At 43.4% G+C, this 19,001-nt stretch overlaps 1 protein-coding gene across 3 annotated transcripts in view; it reads right to left on the bottom strand.

Annotated features, from left to right (window-relative positions):
• Nucleotides 1-3,655: 3,655 nt before the first annotated feature.
• GCLC (glutamate-cysteine ligase catalytic subunit) overlaps nt 3,656-19,001 on the bottom strand; it is a 40,445-nt gene continuing 25,099 nt past the window's right edge. The window contains exons 7-16 of one of the 3 annotated variants that reach the window (XM_024121889.3): nt 14,610-14,684; nt 14,015-14,137; nt 12,808-12,946; nt 12,274-12,386; nt 11,702-11,794; nt 11,300-11,404; nt 6,731-6,812; nt 6,551-6,654; nt 6,340-6,460; nt 3,656-5,263 (exon numbers count right to left, since the gene is read on the bottom strand). In XM_024121889.3, the coding sequence (XP_023977657.1) occupies nt 5,052-5,263; nt 6,340-6,460; nt 6,551-6,654; nt 6,731-6,812; nt 11,300-11,404; nt 11,702-11,794; nt 12,274-12,386; nt 12,808-12,946; nt 14,015-14,137; nt 14,610-14,684 (1,167 nt within the window). In that variant the 3' untranslated portion in view covers nt 3,656-5,051. The remainder of the gene's footprint in view (nt 5,264-6,339; nt 6,461-6,550; nt 6,655-6,730; nt 6,813-11,299; nt 11,405-11,701; nt 11,795-12,273; nt 12,387-12,807; nt 12,947-14,014; nt 14,138-14,609; nt 14,685-19,001) is intronic. The other 2 variants (XM_024121890.3, XM_028478902.2) reach the window with 2 other exon arrangements.

Below are 19,001 nucleotides of genomic sequence, written 5' to 3'. Positions count from 1 at the left end.
AGCTTTTGATTTCTCCATTGAATCTAAATGAGATCCTTGCCGGGTAGAGTAATCTTGGTTGTAGGTTCTTCCCTTTCATCACTTTAAGTATATCATGCCACTCCCTTCTGGCTTGTGGAGTTTCTGCTGAGAAATCAGCTGTTAACCTTATGGGAGTTCCCTTGTATGTTATTTGTTGTTTTTCCCTTGATGCTTTCAATAATTTTTCTTTGTCTTTAATTTTTGCCAATTTGATTACTATGTGTCTCGGCGTCTTTCTCCTCGGGTTTATTCTGTATGGGACTCACTGCGCTTCCTGGACTTGGGTGGCTCTTTCCTTTCCCATGTTAGGGAAGTTATCAACTATAATCTCTTCAAATATTTTCTCGGGTCCTTTCTGTCTCTCTTCTCCTTCTAGGACCCCTATAATGTGACTGTTGTTGTGTTTAATATTGTCCCAGAGGTCTCTTAGGCTGTCTTCATTTCTTTTCATTCTTTTTTCCTTATTCTGCTCCATGGTAGTGAATTCCACCATTCTGTCTTCCAGGTCACTTATCCGTTCTTCTGCTTCAGTTATTCTGCTATTGATTCCTTCTAGTGTAGTTTTCATTTCAGTTACTGTATTGTTCATCTCTGTTTGTTCTTTAATTCTTCTAGGGGTTTATTCTTTAATTCTTCTAGGTCTTTGTTAAACATTTCTTGCATCTTCTCGATCTTTGCCTCCATTCTTTTTCCGAGGTCCTGGATCATCGTCACTATCATTATTCTGAATTCTTTTTCTGGAAGGTTGCCTATCTCCACTTCATTTAGTTGTTTTTCTGGGGTTTTATCTTGTTTCTTCATCTGGTACAAAGTCCTCTGCCTTTTCATTTTGTCTATCTTTCTGTGAATGTAGTTTTCCTTTCACAGGCTTCAGAATTGTAGTTCTTCTTGCTTCTGCTGTCTGTCCTCTGGTGGATGAAGCTATCTAAGAGGCTTGTGCAAGCTTCCTGATGGGAGGGACTGGTGGTGGGTAGAGCTGGGTGTTGCTCTGGTGGGCAGAGCTCAATAAAACTTTAATCTGCTTGTCTGCTGATGGGTGGGGCTGGGTTCCCTCCCTGTTGGTTGTTTGGCCTGAGTAGATCCAGCACTGGAGCCACCCGGCTCTTTGGTGGGGCTAATGGTGGATGCAGCCCACCCACCAGCCACTCCGTGACCCTGGCTTCCTGTTCCTCTGGACCCCGGGAGCAAGGGGGCAGCTGGTGGGGGGAGGGTGTCACGGGACTTTTTTTTTAAAGTATAGGCTGCAGATGGTCAGGCCGAATGCCTTGGGTCCTAGGAGGAAGGTACTGATGAGGATGGGGTACCCAGGGCATCTTTCAGGGTAGCATTGGGGTAAATAAAATGGGAACCCCGTGGAAAATGTCCTGTGCCCATTTTTAATGGGATTTTTTTTTTTTTTTTTTTTTTTTTTTTTTTTTGCGTTACGCGGGCCTCTCACTGTTGTGGCCTCTCCCGTTGCGGAGCACAGGCTCCGGACGCGCTAGCTCCACGGCCTGTGGGATCTTCCCGGACCGGGGCATGAACCCGTGTCCCCTGCATCAGCAGGCGGGCCCTCAACCACCGCGCCACCAGGGAAGCCCTAATGGGGTTTTTTTTTATTCACTATTGAGTTGTATGAATTTTTGTATATATTTTGGATATTAACCCCTTTATCAGATACATGATTTGCAAATATTTCCTCTCATTCGGTAGGTTGCTTTTTCATTTTTTGAAGGCTGCGAAGGAATTTTTTTAGTTTGATGTAGTCCTACTTGTTTATTTTTACTTTTGTTGCTTTTGGTGTCAGATTCAAAAAATCATCATCAAGACCTATGTCAAGAAGCTTAACACCTATGTTGTCTTCTACGAGTCTATGGTTTCAGGTCTTACATTCAAGTCTTTAACCCATTTTGAGTTAATTTTTGTGTATGATGTGAATATTGACAGTAGTCTAATTTCATGCTTTTGCATGTGGTTGTCCAGTTTTCCCAACACCATATATTGAAGAGACTGTCCTTTCCCCACTGTATATTGGCTCTTTTGTTGTAAATTAATTGACCAAATATATGTTAGTTTATTTCTGGGCTCTCTATTCTGTTCCATTGATCTGTTTTTCCAAATTCCATACGGATTTGATTACCACAGCTTTTTAATATGGTTTGAAATCAAAGCTGGAGGCACCGTTATTCTTAATGCATCTTCCATGCTTAACTTTATAATGTTTCATTTCATAAAATGTTAAGGAGAATGTTAAATATTTACACAAAAGCATAATGGAGAGGAGAGAGCAGCTGGTAGATCTCAGTGGCTTATCTTCATCAAAAGCCAGGGGGAGCCTTAACCTAAATGGAAAGTTTATTAGCAGCAGCCCCAAGAACCTTGCAGTGAAGCAGCCTATGTACAGTTCTGAAAAGGGCCCCTTCCCAGCTGAGAGCCTTGACGCCCAGGCATCCCAGGCACACATCACACGTCCCTTCCCCCACGTCAGACACCACCAGCTGCTTGAAGGATACTGTCACGTTTTTCTTCTGCAAGATCCCCAAGAAACCTCCTGAGACATGGCCTCTCACATCCTGGGTTTCCACACTTTCCACTCTTAGTTAACTTTTGTGTAGCTGGTTTAGAAGGTGGCGGCCAAGGCCAGCTCCCTCCACTGAGGGACAGAAGGCTCACAAACAGCCTCAGGGAGGAGCCGGTGGCAGGGGCAGAGGCAGCCTGGGACCAGGAGGAAACCTCTTGTTAATCCAGGAGACTGGATGGGTTAAGTTAGGGCCAGTTGTGTTCTAAGTGAGGGTCCAGGTTCAGCCGCAGCTATTTCCACCAAGGAAAAGGCCCTCTTTGCTTATCTCAGTGTTCATCGTTCTGTTCCCAAAGCCCTGAACCCTCAGCTGAGTTCAGGCAGGAAAGCTTATGAAAGGTGGTACTTTCTGTCTTGGATATAGATAGGATGCCGTTATTTGGTTTTCAGATACACACATTCGAATTGAAGACCAGTGTCATTTGAGACTTAGAATTGATTTGTGTCTGAGGTACAGAAGTGATCTAAGTCCTTGTTACTTGACGTGGCCCACACACCAGCAGCGTCAGCATTACCTGGGGCCTCGTAGAAATGCAGGAACGTGGGCCCCATGCCAGGCCCACAGAGCCAGAGGTGCACTTCAGTAAGAGACATGTATGCAGATTAGTTTGACAATGACCCTGCCCTAGGATCGTTCAGATAAAAGTAGACAAGCAGATGAAGCTGAGAAAAGTGGGTGGACAAGATGAACTAGGGATTGGGGGTAGGAGAGGGATATGGGTCCAAAGACGTGGGTTGGAAACGGTTCTCTGCAGGGCCTGCTGAGCCAGTCTAAGCGGCACAGCACCCCAGTGCGCACACAGACCGAGTTACCTGTAACTCACCATGTGAGCACTGACTTGGCACAGCGACAGTTTGGAGTAAAAGAAAAATTCACTTCCAGTGGTCATTTCTCCTCTCCCCACAGGGGTTGACAGCTACTAGGGAGGGGAGGCATCAGTTTTCATCACTATGCGCCTTTCTAGAAGGAGCTGAGGATCATGATGAAGAAATCATTTCCTGGCATATGTGGGCTAATTAAAAAAAAACCAACCCTCACCACCATCCGTTTAGTTGTAGAACTCACACATTCAACAGTTTTCACAATGCCAATTCCATTCTTTTATTTCCTCATACCACAAACACTTTACTGCCTTTTTACAAACTGAGTTTACACGAGCAAATTGCAAAGGAAAAACAGGCGTCCTTTAATCCTCCAAAATGCATGTATGAAATATAGCACAAACCCTAGTATCTATACATAAATAGGTTTAGCTGAAGCTTTATGGCAATTTCTTAAAATTAGCATGACAGTTTAGATATTTATGCCTGTAAAGTTTGCATAATCTACTATACACAGTTTTTTCAGAAGCAGTTTTAAGACTTTTAATTGGGAAAAAAAACTTCAACAGAAAGCTCTAACAATTCTGTGAAACTTAAATTATTTACAATTAAACATTTAGGGTCCTGATTCACAAAACTTAGTGCATATCATGATTTATTTATGAGTTTCGCAGAGAAGGTAAGCAGTATGTAGAATAATCCCCAGGTAAAATCTAGAATGAATGGCTTTTAGAAGAATGTAATACGCTTACTGGAAACTAGAGAAAAAGTAACAAAACAAAAACTTCAGCAGCTGCGTTTGATTTGAAAATTTAAGTAGACAGCAGCAATCAGAATAAACAGGTGACCACAACAGAAGAGCTGGTGGCATTTTTGACATTACTCTTGGTATGTACAAGAAGAAAAACGATTCTCCCCATTTTTTCCATAAAAAAAATCACCCCCAATAATCACTACACGTGAACTCAGAGTCTTTCTCCAGAGTTGTCTTCAAACGTGATGCCAAAATTAGCAAACGTAGACAGAAAGTACTGTCAGTGCAGTGGGTTCTGTTTAGTGGGAAAAGCTTGGGACAGGGTTACCGAGGGGTTAGCTCTTCCAATTACAAAAGAATCGTCATAGATAAGGTGCCGGAAATCTAAGCTTCCCCTCAAAGCACTTTGGTGGATTCAACAGTGATTTTATGTATATGCTAAAGGAGATGACTCAAAGAAAATTAGCAGGACAAACTGTTTTCAAGGTGAAGTGATAGATTTCAGTGAATCAGGTCCAGGTAAAGTCTTTAAAAAAAAACCAAAAATTTACAGTAAACATTTTAAACTCTGGAATGCAGATATAGTATAGTTATCAGTAAGTTACATTTACAAAACCATTTCCACAGTAGTTGTTCCAGAGTCAGAACTGAAAAATGTACAAGCCAGCTCACAAATGACTTTAGATACAGTGTTATTAAAATACATTGTTAATCATAAAAATACTTTACTATGTACATGTACACTGTATAAACTCTAGATTTGCCTAAACCCACTTCTGCGGAGCAGCCCAGGAAACAGTGCAGTGCTATTATCTGGTCTTCACACCATGCACACGGGCTGATCCTGCGGTCAGTCCTTCACTAACACGGTGAAGCATTTCTCCTTCTGCAGGACGTCTAGTTGGAAGAGTCAGTTTTACTTCCACTGTACTTTACTTTCCTAAATGCTGGTCCAAGTAACTCTGGGCATTCACATAATTCATTTGCGATTTGGTTACACTTTAAAAGAAGGCTATAGTTCATCTCGTCAGTTATTACACTGTCTTGCTTGTAGTCTGGATGGTTTGCGACAAACTCCCTCATCCATCTGGCAACTGTCATTAATTCTCCTGAAAAAAAAAAAAAATTTTTTTTTTTTGTTTTTTACCAACTTAATGGTAGTGGGTTTTTTTTTGTTTGTTTGTTTGGTTTTTTTCTTTCGTAAGTTGACATTTATTGGCCCACATAATACAATCCTGAAGAAGAATCAGTGTGGCCTTCCGGTGTAGCCACGTGGCAGGGGCCAGGAACGAGCTGTATTACGTGGCCGTAATGTTTGAAGAATTCCTCCCGGGGAAGGGTTTCATGTTGCAGGCAGGCAGCGAGAACACACACATCCCACTGCTATGGGACCTGTTAGATGCCACCCACATGGTGATGCTGCCGGCTCTAAGCCACGGGAGCCAACGTGTGTGGACTAGAGCCCGAGTTCTTCCATCTGGTCAAGTCCTGCCCACGCCAGTGTCACGAGACTGCCCCGGGACAGGAGGGCCCCTGAGTTCCCCAGAGCCATCTGATCAAAGAGGCGGAGAGAATAACAAAAAGTAGATGCATGAAGACAGAAACTGGCAGATACAGCATTTGGGGGTGGGGTATATCCTTTGTGGATCTGGAAATTTTACAGAAGCCTCGAGCAAAATACAGATGCCACTGCTACTGTCCTCTTAGTCATGGCTGGCAGCTCCCCGGCCACCATGATCTCAAAGCTGAGAAAGTGGGGTTCCAGGGTGCCCCTGTAGGGAGGCAGGCTGGAGGGCCACCGTCCTAGCTGTGCTATTAGTTAACTTGAGGACTGGCTTAGACTCACTGTGCAAGGAGCCCAGGGTGCCTCACGACACACACAGTCGGGCATAAATGTCGAACAGGCAATCCAGATATTGTATTTCATTGCCTAAGAAGACACTGGCTTAAAGATGCAGCATTATTGTACGAACCAGTAAGAAAAAAGGCACTGCTAATTAAACTGTGACTGTCAAAGATTACAAGGCGCATCCAACCGCAGAGATGGTACAATGTGGAAAAGTGCATTGATTTAGGATACCGTGTACTTTAATAAAAGGCTGCTTTAAAAACTGAATAACGTAAGATTGTGAGGTTCTGCCTACGTTAAGAGATTTTTAAAAAAGCAAAGCACAGAATGCCATACCGGATGCTCTCTTCTTAATCAGCTTCAGGTAGTTCAGAATACTGCATCTGGTGTCCACGTCCACCTCCATGTTTTCCAGGTAAGAGTTCAGGATGGGGATCAGACCGGGGAACACGCCTTCCTGCAAGAAGCGGGGTGCGCTGTCAGCCGACTCCCCGGGGGCGGGGGTGGGGTGGGGGGAGGGGCCGTGTAGCTGGGGCGCGGGCCCTACCTTGCCGTTGATGATGGTGTCGATGGTCATGAGCGCGTACTCCTCGGCTGCTGGCTCGGTGCTGCCCGTGGTCTTGCCGCGGCCGTCCACCATGGCGTTGCCACCTGCCAGAGGGGCGCAGAGGGTGTTAGCGGCCCGTGTGGCCTACAGGGACCCCAAAAATGCAAGAGAAGACAGTACCTTTGCAAATATCTTTTCTGAAATAAAACAATCCCTGCAGGACGGCATCTCGCTTCTGTGCTACTTTCATGTTCTCATCAACCTAAAGGAGGAAAACAATCGCAGCCAAGTCAGAACATTGCCGAAGTCAGGGCACTCCTGCTCCCGCGCGTTTGGGGGCTGCGGTGCCTCGCTCACCTCGCGGTCTGGACCCATCTGTGAAGGAGCCTCCCACAGCCAGCGCTTGCTGGCGGCCAGATAAGACTTTGCACTGTCATGTGGGGCTGTGTCCCTCAACCCCAGACTGCTGGGATGTGCTTTTTAATAACAACGGGGCAATTCTAAGAGAAGCTTACCTTAAAGATCAATGCGAAACTTACACTCATGTATGTAGGCTGCCCACATCTCGAGGTCCCTTGAGACACCCTGGGATGAATCTATGGCATTGGGAGGTCAGGGGGCTGGTCCCTCCTCACAGCCCAGACTCACTCTCCTGCCTCTCCTGCTACCTGGAGTTGAGGGCTGTGCCATCCCCGCCCCTGGGGTTTTGCTGCCTCATAGGCGGGCTGTGGGATCTGGAATAAGGTGACCCCTCCCAGGGCAGGTCACCGATGCTGCCTGCCCACCTGCGGCTCTGCCGTGCCCACTCCCTCAGGAGACCCCAACCCCTAGTTGTGAATTCTCCATTTCTCCAATGACTTTTTAAGACCCTCAAAGTAGAGCTTTTAAAACTTTTTAGTAGTAGTCCCTTATTTCTATAATGAAATCTTAGGGGACTCTCCATATACAAAACAGACATAAGTCAAGAGGTCATGTTGAAGAGGGATGGTCAGTACAGAGTCTTTGATTACTTAGCTTTGCCCCCTCAACACTGATTAATTCCTATCATTATTTTTTTTGTTTTAAGGCACATATGATCTTCGGATTAATCTAGATACAGGAACATATTCAAGCAATCTAAAATTCTATCATGGCTAGGAACATCTGGCTTCATTTCTAATAACGTTTGTATTTTTCTTAGTCTTGACGAAAGTTCACAAAGATCACCAGTTTTAATTTCTGCTTTTATGAATTCCTTTTAAAAAGCTGTATTTTACTACAGCTCTTTAGATTCTTAATTACTTAGGTTTATTTTTAATATTTCTGTTTATAGTACTTAAAGCTGTGATTTTCCCTTACAAATTATGTTTGCCGGCATCATTTTCCTAAACAATCTATAATTCTAGTTTTTTAAAAAAATTTTATAGAAGTATAGTTGATTTACAATAGTGTTAATTTGTGCTGTATAGCAAAGTGACTTACTTATACACATACGTATTCTTTTCCATTCTAGTTTATCGCAGGATACTGAATATAGTTCCCTGTGCTATAGAGTAGGACCTTGTTGTTTACCCATTCTATATATTCTAGTTTGCATCTATAATTCTAGTTTTGACTTAATCTAGAACCTACTAGGAAAACGATTTAAAATTTCCAATAGTTAAATTTTTCCTGAACATTTTCTTGTTCAATTTTGGTGGGAATGTATCCTGTACAGTGTCTACTTCTGAGAAGTGAAAATTTTCCTTAATTAATTTTTGTTATTCTTCCTCAGGGCCTTTAAAAAAGGTGTGCCATGGTATAAGATTTGTGATCAGGCGACACAACCAAGCTTATTAACTGTGTCACTTAATTCCCCTCTGGCCTTTCTCATCCTTTGATTATATGGCCTGTCAGTTACTGAGTAACACGCCAGAAACTCTGCTAAGTGACTTACTCCACGAACCCCACATGGCCTTACGACAGCCCACGTGTCTCTGTTCTACACCTGCGAACTGGGGCACCGAGAGGACAACTAACTTGTCCAGGTGAAAAAGCTAGTAAGTAGTGCAAGTGATTTATGAATTGAGTGCTCACCTGGAAGCCACATCTTACCCACCGTACTACAGTGCCTTTAAATTCTTCTTATGCTGCTGAGAAATGTTTGCTACACTTTATGTTAAAAAAAAAAAAAAGGCTCTAATGTTATCTTGAAAGAGTATATAAAATTGTTTCCTGTATCTCATTTAAGACCTTCTCTCATTTGTTGGTTAGGACTTTGCCCTTCCTGAATTGTTAAAAGGTCATTATGGAGCTCTTTACTGTCAACATCCGTCCTTGTTTTAAGTATATCTTATGCAAACAACATGTACCATTACATTGCTATTTTATATCACCTGTTTTAGCTTTTGAATAGGAGAATTTAGTCTATTTAAATTTGTTTTCATCTTATTTTACCACTGTATGTTCTCTGGACCATAATGTCTTATCACGCCCGTGGTCCCAGACCCACTTTTGTGGCACCAGGAAGCTTTGTTTTTTTCCCACCTCTTTAGCTAGGAGATTAGAGGAGACAGATCCTACTTCTATACTATTAGTGGTCTTTCTTACTTTTAGACAAGTAGTTTTGAAATTCTCTCTCCAAATGTCAAGCATTAAGAAGTATCTACCATTCCCCTCCTTCCACCATCCCCTTGCTAGATAAGATTTCTGGCTTACTTTAGCCCTAACTTAATCTTTTTCGTTAGAATCACTTGGAATTTAAAGACTAGTTTGGCTGGCATGGCTCTAATTCTTTACCCTTCGGATTATGTAGACCTCTTGCCATCTCTTCTAGCGTTTAGTGTTGTAGATGAGAAATGACATCAATTGATTTTCTTCTCCCTCTTGGCAGGAAGTTTAGGTATCCTAATTTCCTCTCCTGTCTGGATAACTGATCTTCTCTTTGAGATTCAGATTCCTAGACTTGGGTTCTTCTTTAAATAATTATCTCATCCTCAGTGGACTCTCATTCAGGGGAAATTCTATTTCTTTATTGTATCTCACATCTCTTTTGTATAGACTGTTCTCTTCTTCTAAATTTTGATACAAACCCTGAACTTTCCAGAGAAATCCTCTCTTCCTTTTTCCCATAATCTCTGTTTCTTTGCCATCTTGCTGGGATGAATCTCAGTTTGGTTCCCCTAAATCACAGACTTTGATCTTCAACCACACCTGCTTACTGGTAAGCATACTGAGTGTGGCTACCATGTCCCTTGTTTCTGAGAACTCTTACTTTCCAAATGTTCTTTGGTCCACAGGGCTTGTTTATCTAAGATGTGACCTTTCTCTGGAATTTCTTCGAGGGCACTAATGAGAATTTATTTAAAAATTCTTTCCAGTTTCTAAATTAACTGTGTTTTGGGACTTCCCTGGTGGTTCAGTGGTTAAGACTCTGAACTTCCACTGCAGGGGGTGTGGGTTTGATCCCTGGTCAGGCAACTAAGATCCCACATGCTACGCGGCCAAAAAAAAAAAAAAAAAAAAAAAAAGTAACTGTATTTCACTGAGGATAATATACTCTGCAGGCCCAAGGGCTCTTCTCTTTAAAAGTTTTCAAAACTGACTTTCAGACATCTATATCTAACCCCAGAACAATGTGGGTCCATCTATATGAGGATTTTTCCAGCAGTAAATACCACAGTATTCCATGATCTGCTGCTGGTTGAATTCTCGGATACGGAGGAACTAACTATAACTTACACGCATGTCAAGTGTATTTCATAAGCAAAGGCTTGGACTGGCAGCTCACGTGAACCCCCCTTGCGTGCGTTCATCTCCCCAGTGGCTGTACCACATTCAGGGTGTGTGTGTGTGTGTGTGTGGTGGAGGGAGGGGTGTGTGTGTGTGTGTGTGTGTGTGTGTGGTGGAGGGAGGGGGGTGTGTGTGTGTGTGTGGTGGAGGGAGGTGTGTGTGTGTGTGTGTGTGTGTGTATGTGTGTGTGTGTGTGGTGGAGGGAGGTGCAGGCTGGAGAAGCCCCTCCAGCTTCTCCACAGATGCTGGGCTATGCAGCTTTATTCATGCGACAGGGCAGCTCTTCTTCTCTTCCCTCCAGCCCTGAGCCCCGGCAGACCCTCACTCCGCCCGGCAGCCTTTCCCAGCCACTCTGTGTGCCAAGAGACCCACCGGCCAGGAACCAAAGGTCTCTATACTCACTTGGCTACTGCCCCGCGGCCTCCAGCCTTGCTGCCTCACAGCCTGGAACTGTTCCAAGGCTCTGCCAGGAAACTGCTTCCAGAAAGCTCCTTCTTGGTTTTTGTTGGGCTGAGGCTGATTCAGATTTGTTTTTCCAGTAGTGCAGCGCCAACTATGTTCTCCAGAAACCTCTCCAGTTTGGTTCCATTCCCTGCACTACCGAAGTTATGAGTCCCTCCGTCCTGAGTCTAATATCGTGATTGGCCTGGGACTGGACAGGATGAAACCCATTTGTGGGAATCCCTCCCGCCATCACCTTGAGTCAAAAGCCTCTAGAAACTAGAGATTGTTCAAATGCAACCCTAAATGTCTTCCAAATGGGCTGAGTAAGGAGCTACTGTTAACATTTTTTTCCAGGAGTCTCCACCAAAACGGTACCAAAATCTGTAGCATAAACTTAGGTTTAAAAAGAAAAAAAAAATAGGGTGGAAGGAGAGCATTTTCTTCTAAGGGAGGAATAATCCTAAGTGAGGTCAGAGTTGAAACAATTATTATACATAAGTGAGCAATGGGCGGTAACCTACAGACACCCAGCCCTACGCTGAAACTCGTCCTTACCTTTGACAGCGGGATGAGAAAGTCCAGCTTGTAGGAAAGGATCACCCTGGTGAGCAGCACCACGAACACCACGTACGCGGAGTTCTCGAAGTCTGTCAACTGAACCTGGACACGGGGCCCGAGACATTAGGGGCCCACCGTGCAGACAGCTCCACCCTGAGAGGCCCCTGAGGGTCACATCTCTCCCAAGCATCTCCTAACCTCCCACCTGGGTCTGGAAGCCTCTGCCCACAATCTATTCTCAGAAGCAGTCCTCCCGAGCTGCTGCACTTGCGTGTAACACGCACACACGTGATCTGTGCTGCCTTCCAAGTAACCCGAGCTTCTGACAAGGGTGCGGGTGGGTGGCAGGTGGCTGGGAACGGGTGCGTCCAAGTCGGTTCCTGCCGACGGGCTGCGTACCTCCGTGGGCCGGAATTCCACTCTCCATCCAATGTCGGAGTTTGGAGGAGGAGGCTTAAATCGCATTGTCTGCCAATTTGTGGACTGAATATTCTGTATTCAAAAAGCAGAGAATAAAACCAATTTTCCAGTAAGGTTTTAAGATAATTTGATATTTAATACGTGAAGCAGACTGTTCACTGTCCATCCCAAATACTCTTCAATTTACAAATACAAAAAGGTACAATTTAAGATTTTCGTGGAGCATGACCTGCTAGGGAGACAAAACAGCAAGTGCTTAACGGAAGTTAGGTGACACAACAGCAGTCCTGAAAGAAGCGGTCGTGTTATTTTTCTGTGCAGCATATTTGCACTTTTCATTGCTATGAAAACAAGAGAAAATACTGAATGAAAAATTCAGAACCAGAGAGTAAGAATCACAAAATAAGGGTACTTGAACCAATTTAAAATCTTTGCTGCACTGGGTCATGGAGGTCATAGAAGGCTTCTACTGTCATCAACTCCTTGACCCTCCAGACAACGGCCTCCACCCTGGATAGTGAAGTGAAACGCCTTCAAAGAGGAGCAGATACCTCAAAATGGTCGGACTCGTTGGCATCGTCCAGGTGGATTTTCTCTTCAAACAGAGTCAGCGGGTCTCTAATGAAGAGATGAGCCACGTGCTGGGCCAGGAGATGATCGATGCCTGCAGAGAGAGGTCACACCACTCGCTTCAGAGCTGTTCTCCGTGCCCAGAAAGACAGCAGGACAGCTCGGGAAGTCTGAAGAAAGGGCATCTAGAAGCTTAGGAAATGGCTGGGCTGTGCAGGATACTCGTGCCTCCCAGGATTTTATCCTATGGGGTGTGTTCGCTCCTTACACAACGCCCGTTGGGGCAGAGCTGTGGAGGCAGGGACAGACCTCCAAAGTCAGTTCCTTTTGCTAAAAGTCAAGATCTCACAAGTATCTGGAACTTGAAACTTTAAGAACAAGCAGCCTCATGAGAAAAGTTAAGAGACTTCACACTAAAAATAGAAGCCAGACCAGGAGTCAGCAAAGGAGTTTAAAAGGGCTTTGAAGAACTAAAGGCTTACAATCAAATCTAGACAAAAGGAACAGAGGCTCACCTTCCTGCAACAGCTGTTCATAGATTTCTTTGTCTTTCGTCAGGTCGATGTCATTATATTTCTCACCGCACTCAGATAAGTAACTGTCTATTGAATCGTATCGGGACTTACTGATCCTATAGTGGTTGTTCTTCAGTGGCTAAAATTGGAAAAAATACAAATGAATGCCCTATAAAATGATGTGGAAATAAACTAACACCCCAAATAATTATACTAAAAGCCTATATACTATATATTTAATTACATAAAACTGTCCAACCTGAACATGAGATCCCGAAAAAAAGCTAGTTAATCCTGAAAAGTATTAGAAAAATTATATTTAAAAAAATCTGGAGACAATTTAAGTAGTCTGTTTTCTGATATGACTTAAATATATATATATTTCTTTAAAGTGGATCACCTTCATTCTCATTAAGATAGGAAAATGCCAATGTTGAAAGCAAAACTATAAAACTATAATGTAAAACAAAGCTATTAAAATGATTTCTGCTTTAAAGTTTATTTCTACTTAGAAGGCATGTTCAACAATTTATCAACAACTACATAAAGAGCAGAGCATCAATAGGGCAGCCCAGGTCGAGAACATCAGAATCACCTGTGAGGGCTCCTTCAGTAACATGTATGTCTAGGTCCCAGTTCTGGACATACTTACTCACTGGGCTAGGGTGGGCCTGGGTACTTATTTTTAAAGATCTCTATAAGTGGTTCTGATGCACAGTCTGGGCTGGAGAGATGCAGTTCAACATGCAAACAAGAGGCACAAACCTACCCTTACTTATTAGGCAAACCTAACCCTTTGTAACAGGCAAAAGAACCTGACAACAGATTACACTTTCCACAGCAGACAGCACCACAGACAAGGCACTCATGTAGCACCAAAAAGCTTTCTGGTAAGAACAGCCATCAGCACTGACTCCCAAAATACAGAAAAATTGTACTACTAATTTAAGAAGGTAAAACAAATACTGGTTTCAACAAATGATGAAAATTAACTTGAACCCCTCCCGCCGCCAACCAAATCACATTTCCCATATTCTCACCCCAAACACACACTGTGAAGCCAAAGACAGGCTGATAACCTGGCAGCTTCTTCCCATGTGTGACTAACCCACTCAGGATACAAATTTAAGGGCGACTTCAAAACTGTGAGCAGTGACAATATCCCCATTTTACCTGCTGGATTTAAAAGACTGTTAAGGAAACTCACTCCCACCTCCAGTCCTCTCTCCTCCCGAGTCCTATCATCTACAGATGCAGAAATCACGCCCCAGCGACAATCAATGTCTGACACATAGCCTCGGTAAAAAGGGGACGCAGCGCTCAAAGCCATCTAAAAACAAACAGAAGTCAGCACCTGCAAGTTCAAAGTGTCATTTTCATGCTGAAAAAAGCTCCATGCAGTTACCTCTGGTCTGGAAGAGTCAGTTCATGCAACCCCTACAGATTTCTACTACATCTACTGCACCGGCCTTCTCATGGTGAAATACACCAGAAGTGACTCCAATCCTTGCCTCTGATTCACTTAAATCATCTTCTCCACACCGTGAGGACAGGCGGGATGGGAGGGGGAAAACGGCTACGCTCAAGCTCGACACTTCAACACAAAAATGCCTTACTGGCAACGGTAAACTCTACAGCTTAGACTCTTATCCATTAGCTCTAAGTCTGCATAGTATTCATGTTAGTTCAGTTCTAAATGAAGTCTTAACTGGACTTAAATAGTACAGGGTCAGCAAATTTTGCACGTGCAGTCTTTATTTTATACAAAGAAGTAGTTAAAATTAGGTGTGATTTCTACTTACGACAATTGGGCAGATAGTGGCCAACTGATCATAAAGGTATCTGGCCTCAGATATGCTGCAGGCTTGGAACGTTACCTGTTTAAGAATCCCAAGTTATTAAACAACAACACAAAATCAGTACCATCCTCCATAAGGAGCCAAGTCTGAGAAGGAAGGTGGTTGGTCATGGCATGTGATGGTCATTCCGTTGATGACAACATTGAATACAGGAGTTTTAAAGAGCTGTCTCGGATGAATTTTGCTAGAAAATGGCTTTAATCATGTTCACAACTACTATAAATAACCATGTTCCAAAGTTAAGTAAGATTAAGAAGTCAGGAAAGAAAAATAAGACCTAGATTAACAATGAAGTTCAGCCAGGCGTTTCCTCTTCCACCGACTTGTTTCCTTCTACAGCTGCCCATCCACATCTGTGGGCTTGTATACATTTTGGTACAAAAGGGGGATCTGGAGATGCGAACGATGGGTTTCAGAGTTCACTGGTGGTACAATGCGGAATAGCTCAGAAGGGGGCAGGACTGGAGGAAGGAAGAGAGGGCAGTTAAAACACTGCAACTGTCCAGGAAAAAACTGAGGAAGTCTGGTGGGAAGAGGCACAGCAGGGCCAAAGCAGGCCTGGTGACCAGTGGGCACAGACAGTGTGGAGTGACCTGGGTTTTGGCCTGGGTGCTCCTCTGACAGATAGGAAGCAGCAGCGCCAGGACACAACGGGCTGATGAGGCCAAGGAAGAGCGAAACAGCCCTGTAAGTGGCTCGGTCTCCAAGGGCTGGGGCCAGGAAGAAAAATTCGAGCTGGAGAAGTATTTGGGGAGTAGGCCCAGATGATGTACTAAGAAGGGCAGATTGCCCAGGAAGCCCGCACAAGAGGGGTAAGCAGAACACTTAAGAGTTAGGCAGAGAAGGAGATCACGTAATTGATTAGTGCAAATCCTCAAAACGATTACCCACAAGAAACCAAAAAAAACAAAACAAAACAGTGCTGCCCTCTGCAGGGCTGGGGTAGCGGAAGGGGCAGGGAACACAAATTGTGGTCGTGTTGGCACATTTGTAATAACTGCAAACTGGGAACAGTTCTCATGTCCTGTTGTTATTTAATAATGACAGTCTGGATTGTGTGTTGGTGCAGTAAATAATTTAAGTGCTTAATAGTTGAACTAGCAGCTGAGTGAATGTTTACTATTCTAATTGCAACCTGTTAGTTCCAGTAGTTTTAGCCAGGTCTCAACTTTGCTTTTTTTGGTTTTGTTTTGGCTTTTGTTTAAATGGCAGAGGACTTCTGTTGGAGACTCAAGGGTCTAACCGCTGAATTCATGGCACTTCACGTCCGTGTGGTGACTGACTACAGAAAAGGATGATTCAGACCATTTACTGTGTCCTGACTTTCCTACCATTTCTATGTGAATTATTAAGTCAGTGCTATATTTTAATTAAAACCTAATGATAGGTACCCAGCCATTACAAATTAATTCAACACACGGAGAAGAGCTGTGTCACAGGTGTAAAGGAGCAAGAATGTCAAAGGTGAAAAGAGAAATTGAGAAGAACTGACAGGTCACTAATAACCCAAACCAGGGCAGTTTCTGCCAAGAGGTGGGAATGCAGAAATCAGCTTGTCTGTGGGTAACAGTTAAATGAGAAGTCGGGGAGATGGCGAGCAGAGTATTTACAGGCTTATCTGCTGTGACCCCACCCCTAAAGTGTAAGCCCTAGGAGGGCAGGGGTCTGCCTTGCGGTTCTCTATCCTCAGTGTGTAGGACAGGGTCTGACACCCACTTAGTCCTTAATATTTATTAAGTGAATAGAGTATTTTGAAGGAAAGAGGGTGCTAAAGAGGAGAACACAGGAGCAAAGATAAGTTTTATTTTTATAAAATGGTGGGATACTTGAAAAGCTGACCCTACAGCCCAAACTTATATGGATTGAGATTAGGAATACCTAAATGTTCCCCCAAGTGTTTTGACTGCTGAATGTTTTTGAACATACATCTCTTAGTTTATTTAGGTCCTTCTTTGAGTTACTCTTAGCTATTTTAGAGTCTGTTATTTTTGTTTTTAAGAAGATCCTATGATAAGCATTTTTTCTTTTCAGTTTTTTGATTGGCTTCTCTTAGATGGCCTAGTATATACTAGACAATTCACAGGCAAATTCTGAAAAAGTCAACCCTAGAAAAATATGCTTAAGAAACCTGGCAACTGGAATTCAATAGCCGAGTTAGAACAGTGATATGACTTAGTTATTCTAAGTATATTCAGTAACTAGCTTCTTTACCCCAGGGCTGATTGAGCCATTAAGACATCACTGTGGGGCTTCCCTGGTGGCGCAGTGGTTGCGCGTCCGCCTGCCAATGCAGGGGAACCGGGTTCGCGCCCCGGTCTGGGAAGATCCCACGTGCCGCGGAGCAGCTGGGCCCGTGAGCCATGGCCGCTGAGCCTGCGCGTCCGGAGCCTGTGCTCCGCAACGGGAGAGGCCACAGCAGAGGGAGGCCCGCACACCACCAAAAAAAAAAAAAAAAAAAAAAAAAAAAAAAGACATCACTGTGGTGATGGCTTTAGTGGGGGAAGGAAAAAAAGAGTTCTTAACACCTTAAAAAGATATGAATATACGAACGGTTTTGGATTCTGGTATCCTTTTAAAGTATCATATAAAGAAGAGGAGCAATGTCACTAGGAAACTGATGAGGGAAAACAAAAGAGAAAGTATGAAAAATTGATGTTAGAAACCTAAATATCTAAAATTTGTCCAGGACCCAGTGTTGAAGCCATAGGATTTTCTTGGGGGGCGGGGGGAAGCCTATCATAATGTGCATGAACTTATTAAATGATTCCCGCAAAGTCCCCCACCAAGAGTCAAGAATTTGCATATAGTTGAAGTACTTTTTGTTCTATACAGTAAGATGCTCACTAACCTTAAAAAAAAACAAAAACTTTGAAACCATTTTTTTTTGCCTTATTGTAATAAGTAGTTTCTAGTGTTCCACTTAAGAGATAAAGCAGAGATTTCTGTGGTGATTGATGGAATTTGTCTCATTTACCATATACTTACATTATCTGTGCTAAAGACTTTTAAGTGGAGTATTGAAAGTGGGGTGGCTGGACACACCACTGAGAAAAAGAAAACAACCTTAAACCCATGACAAAGCTTAAATTGGATGGAAAACTGTATCTACAGGCAATAAAAATGTAAACTACCTACCGTTAGGACATATTTATTTGTGTAAACACAGTGTTTCAAGGGAAAGACTATCCCTTTGGAATGGGGCAACTGTGCTGTCCATGGCAAAACACCCTGGTTTAATATTAAACCAAGAAAAAAAGGCAATTGGTCCTCCAAGAGCACTGATAGATTTTAAAGCTGTGCACTCTAAGTTCTAGAGCTTAATGGTTCTCTTTAGAAATATTTGGAATTAAGATAGGGAAGCAGATAAGGCAGTTAAAAGTCAACAGGTCTCTTTTTTTATGAAGTGTGTCCATCTGGAAGGAAACTCATAGCCTAGGTTTGTTTGGAAGACACGTTTTATACCACCTATGTAAGTCAGGGAAAGCAGGGGAAATGGTATCCTTGGCCATGGTTATTTGAACACACTTAGCATGTAAAAATCTGACTCTGGCATTCAATTTTGATTATACATAGTTGTAAAATAAATACATCCAAGATACATGTGCAAGAAGGTGTGTGTCTGTGCGCAGCTGCCTGAAATGATGGGATGCTGGGTCCCCAGCCGTGTGGAGGGCAGGCAGACTGAGGGCTGGGGGTGGGCTGGGGGGGTGCTCATGTGGGGTCAGGCTTCACACTGCTCCAATCAGCAAATAATCAGAACTGGATAAAATCTCCTTGGATAATAACAAGAGGCCCTCTTTTTTTCTTTTGAAATTTTCAGTTTGAAACTTTCAATTTTGTGCCACTTTTACTTCTGTTCTAACATGATTTTAAACAAATTAAAGGTTAAAACCAATACTGTTGTTAATAAAAACAAAGAATATTAGCTCAGAGACAGACCTAGAAGCAGCCTTAATATAAACCCTTCTTTCAGCTGCTGAGAACACCGAGACCAGAAGATGGGGAGTTACCCAAATACCTGAGAAGTTACAGCTAAAGCCCAGACACAGGCTTGTGGGCAGCCCGATGGGTTCCTGCTCCCCGCTCCAGGTCCCCTGTGGGGTGGGACACCATCTCTGCCACAGGTGCCAGTAATCTGATTAGATCCAGGGGAAGTTTTAACCAAGTCATTGAGAGAGAGGCTATTCTACAATACCTCCTGTGAAACTTAGCCAGGGGCAAGGCAAACATGGGCTGCTAAATATTTATTCTTTTTTTTTTTTTTTTTTTTTTGTGGTATGCGGGCCTCCCTCTGTTGTGGCCTCTCCCGTTGCGGAGCACAGGCTCCGGACGCGC

This window comes from Physeter macrocephalus, chromosome 18 (assembly GCF_002837175.3).
Source record: "Physeter macrocephalus isolate SW-GA chromosome 18, ASM283717v5, whole genome shotgun sequence".
NCBI lineage: Eukaryota > Metazoa > Chordata > Mammalia > Artiodactyla > Physeteridae > Physeter > Physeter macrocephalus.
Note: the sequence above shows the minus strand (reverse complement) of the source record. Positions and strands in the feature narration are given on the sequence as shown.